The 8,164-nt window shown below is 35.6% G+C and overlaps 2 protein-coding genes across 2 annotated transcripts; one reads left to right on the top strand and one right to left on the bottom strand.

Annotated features, from left to right (window-relative positions):
- Positions 1-379: 379 nt before the first annotated feature.
- LOC132186959 (translocator protein homolog) lies at positions 380-877 on the bottom strand. Its single transcript, XM_059601127.1, has one exon. The coding sequence runs from the start codon at positions 875-877 to the stop codon at positions 380-382; it is 498 nt and encodes a 165-aa protein (XP_059457110.1).
- Positions 878-2,981: 2,104 nt separating this feature from the next.
- HSBP (heat shock factor binding protein) lies at positions 2,982-7,792 on the top strand. The gene is made up of 5 exons (XM_059604483.2): positions 2,982-3,190; positions 6,117-6,170; positions 6,652-6,675; positions 6,777-6,819; positions 7,457-7,792. Exons 1-5 carry the CDS (start codon positions 3,188-3,190, stop codon positions 7,600-7,602), a joined length of 270 nt encoding a protein of 89 aa, XP_059460466.2. The 5' UTR covers positions 2,982-3,187; the 3' UTR covers positions 7,603-7,792.
- The last annotated feature ends 372 nt before the right edge of the window (positions 7,793-8,164 follow it).

Below are 8,164 nucleotides of genomic sequence, written 5' to 3'. Positions count from 1 at the left end.
GCATACTTAGCAATCAAGCAAATCAAGATAAATTAAGAAATTAATCAAGAAATTATTAATGGTTTTGGTTCAATTGGTGAACATTAGAAGTTGTTACTAACTTAGTGCGCAGGACTCTGCAACATCTGCCATAAAATATTATAGTTAATCGCTCAGCAGAAAAAAAAAAAAAAAAAAAAAAAAAAAAAACGTGTTTGACAATTTTGATTTAAGGAAACAACGAACAGAAAAAGAACAAGTATTGTCTAGAAAAAGACCACCAAACTAGCATTATAGAACTACATACATGGCACAAACATTTGGATGCTACAAATTTCATTGTGGGGGCGAAACCTAATTACAAAAATGTACATAACAAAACGTTATACAAAAACCAAAATCAAAGAAAAATAAGCTTAAAAGTGACAATACTTAGATAAGCTGCCCATGCCACACAAGGCTTAACAAGATCTTTGGCAAACGGATTCACGTTCATCCCTCGGAAGATCTTGTAACAAGCAAAAAGAGCCACAAAGTTGGCCGCACAAAACACAAATGCGAGCCACCTTGCTCCGATCACGAGCACGAGAGGATCCCACACTATGCTGAGCGAAACTTGAGTGAGGTAGAGGAGCAATGCATCCGGTTGTGCATGAAATCCTCCGTCCGCCCACACGAGCCACGCCGCGAAGCCCATTAGGAAAGACGACCCTAGGGAGGCCAGGTGTATGAACGAAAGAGGCGGAAACCAAAGGGGCTTGGCTAGCACACGATACTTGCGGCCGGAGCCGAACATAAAAATGATGAACATGGTTAGTGAGATGGGGACGGTGATGGCAATGGCGAGAGACCGGAGAGCCCGTTTGGCGTTGGTGTTCTTGGTATTTTGAGAAGCCATGGCAATGGAATTGTTGGGGGAGAGAGGGGATGAAGAGACAAACGGAGATTTATTTAATGGGAGACATTGGAAGGCAGCAAAAATGAGCGTTATGGAGCAAATTTAGGGGTTTCATAACAAGAATGTGGTGTATATATAGCCTTCTTTTAAACACAAAAAAAAATACAAAAAAATACAAAAAAAAAATCTGAGATGATGGGGCATTTAAAGAAAGGAATGGAGTATAAAATAAATATAATTTTTCGAAAATTAATTACCTGTTTCATTTGGCAACCCCATTACTTGTTCCATTGTGATTTGTGAAAGCTCTGTAGTAGTCTTAACTCCATACCTTACTATAATTGGTAACATAATCAGATAGTCTTATCTTATTAGATCATCTAATATCTTCAAAAGGCCAAAAAAATTAAGTGCACACGAACACATGGTCAAACTTTTTTTCTTTTTTTTTTTTTTTAATTAAAAAAATGTTAATGTTTAAAAATATAATAAATATTGAGTTGTTGTCACTTGCGTGCAGTGATTAAAGATATTTCATTAAAAAAATTCATATCATTTCTAAAGCTAAAATTCTAGGACATCAATTTTCTGTAAAACAGTTGGAAAAAATATCATGTTACCCTTTTAAAATAGTGTCAAGTGTCTATAAATATTTAAAAAGTTCATTAAATTATGAGAAATGTTAGGTATTCTTCTAGTGTTCTCCCAACTATGATGTAACTTTTAAAATCACCAATAAATTAAAAGTCAATAATGATAATCTCAAATTGAACGGTTATTTTAAAAGCTACATCAAAGTTAGGAGGACACCAAGAGAATACTATAAGAACACCTAACATTTTCCTTAAATTATTAAGGTTATTAATAATAGTTTACTAACTTAGACTAAATTTAGTGTGCCCCTTAAATATTTATAGATACTTGGTACTATTTTAAATGAGTTTGAGGATATTTTCTTTAGACTGATTATTAAAATTATCATCCGATCAAAATTTAATAATCATTTATGAGAAATTTAATAGTGATTTTAAAAGTTACATAAATGTAACAATGTTGGGAGGATACAACAAAGACATGGGTAATGTTAGAGACCATCTTTTTATCTTCTTAAAGTTGATGTAACTTTCAAAATTACCATTAAATCAAAATTCAAGTATGATTCATCTAAAATTTAATGGTAATTTTGAAAGCTAGCTTTAGGAGAATGAAAAGATAATAAAAAAAGGGTTCCTAACATTATTCTTTCTTTTTAGCATTTTGTCTTTATGTACCGCAAAAACAATGTTCCAAGTTTAGTAATTTTTTAAAAGGTCTAGAATAAATTTCAAGTATTCAACTAAAAAGAGAAATAAAATAAAATAAAATATATACCTTAAAAAAATAAAACATAAAAAAGCATAAATGCTATATATATATATAGGACCCAAGCCTAATCCTTTGAGTTTACTAAAAACACTCTCTAGTGGCTACAAAAGAAACAAACAACAAAACGGATTGAGATTCCCAATAATTTTGTATGCACATTGTGAAAGAGTTTATATAAAATTTACATGTTCAGAAAATTTTGAACTATCTCGTCACCTATTTGAGTGCATTTGTTGCACTTTAAGCTTCATTTGTTTTGGTATAAATTGATTAAGACTTTGTCAAGACCCGCCGAGACCTCACTGAGACTCGATCGAGACATTGTCGGGACCCCGTCGGGACTAGGTTAGGACACTAGCCAAGACTTGATCTGGGCTTGTTCGGCACCTCGCCAAAACCTGATTGAGACACTACCAAGACCTGGTCGAGACCTTGCCGGGACGCAATTAGGACAATGTTACTATGTTAGGACTTGGTTGGGACCCAACCAGGACACCGCTAGGACCCAATTAAGACACCGACAAAATTTGGTCCAAATCCTACTTGAACCCGGTCAGGACTCGTGGGACCCGACCAAGTCATCATCGGGACCTAGTCAAAATATTTCCATAATTTAAAGTTTAATATGATTTAATAATATTAAAAAAAAATTGTGATTTTTCGAATGCTAACGTCAAAAAATATTTTTCTAAAATTCATTTTCAAAAAAATGTTTTCGACTTAAAATATTGTTTGACGGAAAACATTTTGGATCGCGACAAACGGAATCTCAGACACAAAATTGTTGGAGAATCGGAGATCTTTGGCAGGAACAAACTCGTAATTTCGCCCCATCACCACTTCATACTTTTTCCCAGTCCTTCCCCGAGTTGACCACGCCACGACGCCTTTCTCTGCTCGGCACTGCCATTAAGCGAAGCCTACCCAGCAGAAAAGACGCCGGAGATGGTAATTTTTTAAACATATTCCACACAGTAACAAATAGAATCCTTTTAAATTGTCATATATTATTATGCATTTTTATCATTTTTAATGAAGGCATGTCATAGATTGAATTTAGGGGTTTTCTTCCTCTCAGTGTGATGGAAAAGTGTTTCGTTAGTAACTGTGGATCTGTTCAATAAACTTCGCTTCCCTTGAATCATCGGTCTATTTAAAATTTGTCTACCATTTTTCTTTGGTTGTATTCTGTTTGGTTGCTTGGAAAATGTGTGAGAGAAATTTAATACTGTGATAATTTTGTTTTTTTATTATTTGCAACCCTAGAAATCAAATCTGTATTAAATTTAGGTTGTTTTTTTCCCATGCTTCGAAGACCAAATAAATAGAAAACACGAGATTGTAATTTGATTTACTTTGTTTCCCCCCGTTTTATTGGAAGCCAAACAGTGGGCCATGGGGTCTGAGTTTTTGATTTTTGTTGAGCCGTGGTGCTTGATACATACAAATATGTGTACCTTAGTGGTCTACCATGAAGGAAATGGAAATGTTTTGAGCTACTTTCAGTTGATGGGTTGAAGTATAGAAGAGAAAAATGTATGCATTTCTGAGTTGGGATAATTATGTCGGTCGGTTTGTTTAAACCCCAAGGGGTTGGCTCATTGGTTGGACAGCTTGGGACTTTGAGTATGCTCCTCAAGGTCTTAGGTTCGAAACCCACTGAGTGCAAACTGCTTCTTAGGGCCATCAGACTGGGAGTTCGCCCCTTGAATTAACCAAGATACACTTGTGGGAAACTCCTTGCTGAGGGCCTGTGCACCCTCGGGATCAGTCGGAGTGAAGCTCTGGATACCTAGTGCCAAATCAAAAAAAAAAATGTTTGTAGGTTTATTTAGAAAGGGTGTGAAATTACAATGTGGTGCACAAAATATAGTAAATATACTTCGTTGTAGAAACCTTTTGTTTATGACTAGTTTTTGTTTAGAAAGTGTGTGAATTTACGTTTTGGCACTGACATCATTGTTTGCGTTGCTTAGTTGTGGAAACCTATTGTACTAGGTTGTGTTCTAGCTTGAGTATATGGGTTATGTGTCCAACTTAGCTTTGTTTAAGGTACATATTTCCCTCTTGAGTATATGGGTACCAAACACTCTCATCCGGCTTGCCAATTTTGGCGGACAAAGTTTTCCTCCAAACTAGGTTGGAGGAATTTCCTTCAACCTACTCTATAAAAATGATATGTGTCCATCTTTTTAATAACATGTGAGATGCACATGAGTTTTTAATAAAATTTATTCCAACTTTGTCTCTTCTATTAAAAAAACATGTGCATCTCACATGTTCATGGACACATGTCACTTTTATAGAGTAGGTTGAAGGAAATTTTTTCAACCCAGTTTGGAGGAAAACTTTGTCCAATTTTGGCTTGCCTAAATGTTAAAATGAGTCTAAAAGGCTAGGCATCCGGCTCACCAAATTGCTGAAATATTTGGTGAGTGTGAACAATGCTCACCAGATTTGGTGATGTTAAAATATAAATTAAATGATTAAATTTACCTTTTCCTATCAGCTTAGCTTTTATGACAAATGCTGATTTTACATGGTATCAGAGCCAGAGGTCATGAATTTGAATCCTGATTTCATCAATTTATCCCATTTAAATTAAATATCTCATGTGTTGGGTCTCACTTATTAAAAAATAGTTTGAACCCACATGTGAGAGATTGTTAAAGTATAAATTAAATGATTAAATTTACCTCTTTCTATCAAGTTAAGCTTTTAGGACAAATGGTAATTTAACGGGTGAGCACTATTTACTTGCCAAATCTTGTTTTTGTTGCCTTTTTTAAGGAATGAATAAAGAAATCATTGAAAAAGATTATTTAAATGGAATAGTGAAAGTAGATCGGTAAAATGCTAGGCTAGATGTAGGTGTTGTGAAAAAGTGGGTAATTAAAATAGAGAAATGAGTTTTTTTTTAGCGAAAATAAAGAGTAAATTTGCTGAGCTAGATGTGAATGCTAGGTATACATATGATTGATGCTTCGGTTTTATGTATCACTTAGATACAGTTTTGCACTAGATGGGTATGATCTGGTTCAAGTTGGAGGGCATGCACTGACATGGGCTAAAGTGAGATTGTGATATATGGGAACTGCTTCAAATGGAACTATAGCAATAAGTTTTTTCTTTCCTTAAAATGCCACCCTTGGTTTAAAGTTCACCACACCCATGAGATTTCCTTCATTAGCAGCATTTGAGTATGTAGGTTTTTGAAGCAAATACTTTGAGACCACTCATGGGAAAATTGTTTTTGTATACTAATACCATTTGAATACATTTAGGAAGCAAAAAATTGTTGAAAGTTGCATGAATGCTGGGTGGTGGTTGGGTCGACGTTATTGTGTTACTGGGTACAAAATGGTGATGATCAGCCCGAAGGGCGATTTTCTAGTTGCCATTAACCTTGTTCCCCAATTTTAATCATTTGTTTTGCTCAACTATATTAAGTACCTTCTCTGTTAAGCCCCTAAAAGTTCATTCCTTGACCCAATCTTGTTATGAGTTTTGGAGCATCTAAAAGAATAACACGATGGTGATTTTGCTGATAGTAAACCATCATGTCTATACGTTTGAGTCTTTGCTAAAACATGTGGTGATTGGGAAAACATTGGTGCAACTGCTTCTAGAGAATCAATGCGATGGTTAAAACATTTGCATACGAGGAGAAATGTCTAGTTAAGTTGTTTACTTACAGTATAATGAACACTGTATAGTCGTGTCTACTTCACCTTCATCAGCTGAAATTGAGTTCTTTCAAGCATCACTTTTATGTCCACCAGCTACTTGTTCCATCTTAATAATTAATGTAGCATGTTTTGATACTTCTGCAAACATTTTATGTGGTAGTGTCTCTTTCCTTTCTTTTCTGCAGGATGGGCATGACACAGATGACCCTAAACAGAGCACTGCTGATATGACAGTTTTTGTGAGTTACTCTATAACTTTGAGAAATTATTTTATTCATTTGGATAAATTTAGACTAACTTAACACAGCCATAAGGATGGTTACTGAGCAGATTAAGGTGCTCAGAATTACTTTCTTCTAATAGTTACCTGGGGAAAGCAGTTATTTAACTTTAAATATTGAGGGTGTACTTGAAAAATGTGATGATGGCCTCGTCCAATAATGATCAGGAAACTTGCATAAATTATTGTATTCCAGACTGCCTGGCGATGGTGTATATCATCCTTTGGGGCTTCCCCTTTATTTTCCGTCTTTCAATAGTGTTTGGTGCTTGTTTGGTAAAGCACGCCATTTTGAAGTCCTGATGCTTATATATGAACAAAGAAGAAATGAGATCCATATTTTCTATTAGTAAAAAACACCTGCCTATAGTGATAAGGGTCATTTACTTGATGTGATTTGAAAAATAGTCTTTGCTGAATGTTTGTACTGATTTTTGCAGGTGCAAAATCTTCTTCAGCAGATTGTGAGTTTGGTATCTCTGTATTTATGAGATTTAGTAGTTGAAATTTTGGATCCACGCTCTGTGGCTCTAGATATGGTGCTTATATTTTTGCAAATTTGCAGCAATCCAGATTCCAGACAATGTCTGAGTCCATCATCACAAAGAATATCCTTCTCTTATTCTACATATTGCAACACTTATTAATCTGACACCTTACTGAAATGAAACCATACAATACAATTTTACATCCCTTGTTAATCTGACATCTTAGTGAAATGAATCATGCCATTTGTTCTTCGTAGCATTTCAATGGAGTCCATTTTGTTTCTGTATGCTCCTGTCTAAATCTAGTTGGATCATGTGTGACATTCTTTCAGCATCTTCAGTAAGGACATTATTAACACAATTTTTTTTTCTTTCTTCATGATTGGGTTGGGGTGGTTGGTGTTGAATAGACTCCATTAATAAGATTAGGATTTTGCCTTCCACTGATGTGAAGAGCACATCACCTTTTATTTTTATTTGTATATCGCATTTGACATTTTTTCTCTCGATAAGTACACCATTGATTTGGTTTCCTAGTGTGTGTGTGTGTCCATTAATTGAAATGAAGGGTTGTAGTTCCATCCCAAATATTAAACTTGTGCCATCAAATGCTGTGGAATACAAATCTGGAACAATTTCACTTCAATATATTGCTGCAAGTGTTGCTTAGACGGAAAATATGTAACATGCCATGCCACCTTGCCCTACATGGGAACTGATATGATGTGTCACATTGGTTTCTTTAACTGTAACATACTTGACGAGATGGGCGGCAGGATAGATGAGTTAGAGCAGAGCATCAACGAGCTCAGAGCCGAGATGGGAGTGGAGGGCTCACCTTCTCCTTCGGTCCCTTCCCAGCCAAAGCCAGAATCCAAGTCAGCCGCCGACGATTCAGTGTAATCCTGATTCGTATGTTTTTCCTTTTCTGATTTGGAAGGAGAATCCGATGTTGATGCGTTTAAGAGTAGATTAATGTTCCATGGATTCGAAACTCTATTTTGAATTGTCCATCTTTAAGTCTGCGATGTTCTCGTTTTACAGAATGCTTATGTCTGGTTGAGAGAATTAAAACCTTGCTATACTTTTTCCATTACAATTTTCAAAATGCTATTGTGTTTGTTGGTTGGTGCCATTGACAAACTGGCACTACTTCCTGAAAGTTTACCAGGAAAGGTATTTTACTGTATAGAACATCCACCACTCGTGAAGCTTCTCACTGTCCCACGTAGAAATGAAAGGCACAACAGCTTTAAAAAGACGGAAAAAGGAAGTAAAAGTATGTTTATCCCTCCATGATGTTGTCCTATTGGGTGCTGATGTAGATGTTATGGTTAGTTTATGCTAGCATGACAGAGACGTATGGGGCATGTTTTAAGCGTCGCACGGAAAGCTTAGATGCCATAATAGTGGTATCCCAGTCATTGATTTTGATTGATATTGACTGCCTTAAAGGAAAGCTGGT

This window comes from Corylus avellana, chromosome 2 (genome assembly GCF_965113065.1).
Source record: "Corylus avellana chromosome 2, dhCorAvel1.hap1.2, whole genome shotgun sequence".
Lineage (NCBI taxonomy): Eukaryota > Viridiplantae > Streptophyta > Magnoliopsida > Fagales > Betulaceae > Corylus > Corylus avellana.
The sequence above is the reverse complement of the archived record's forward strand: the minus strand, read 5'-3'. Positions and strand labels throughout refer to the sequence as shown.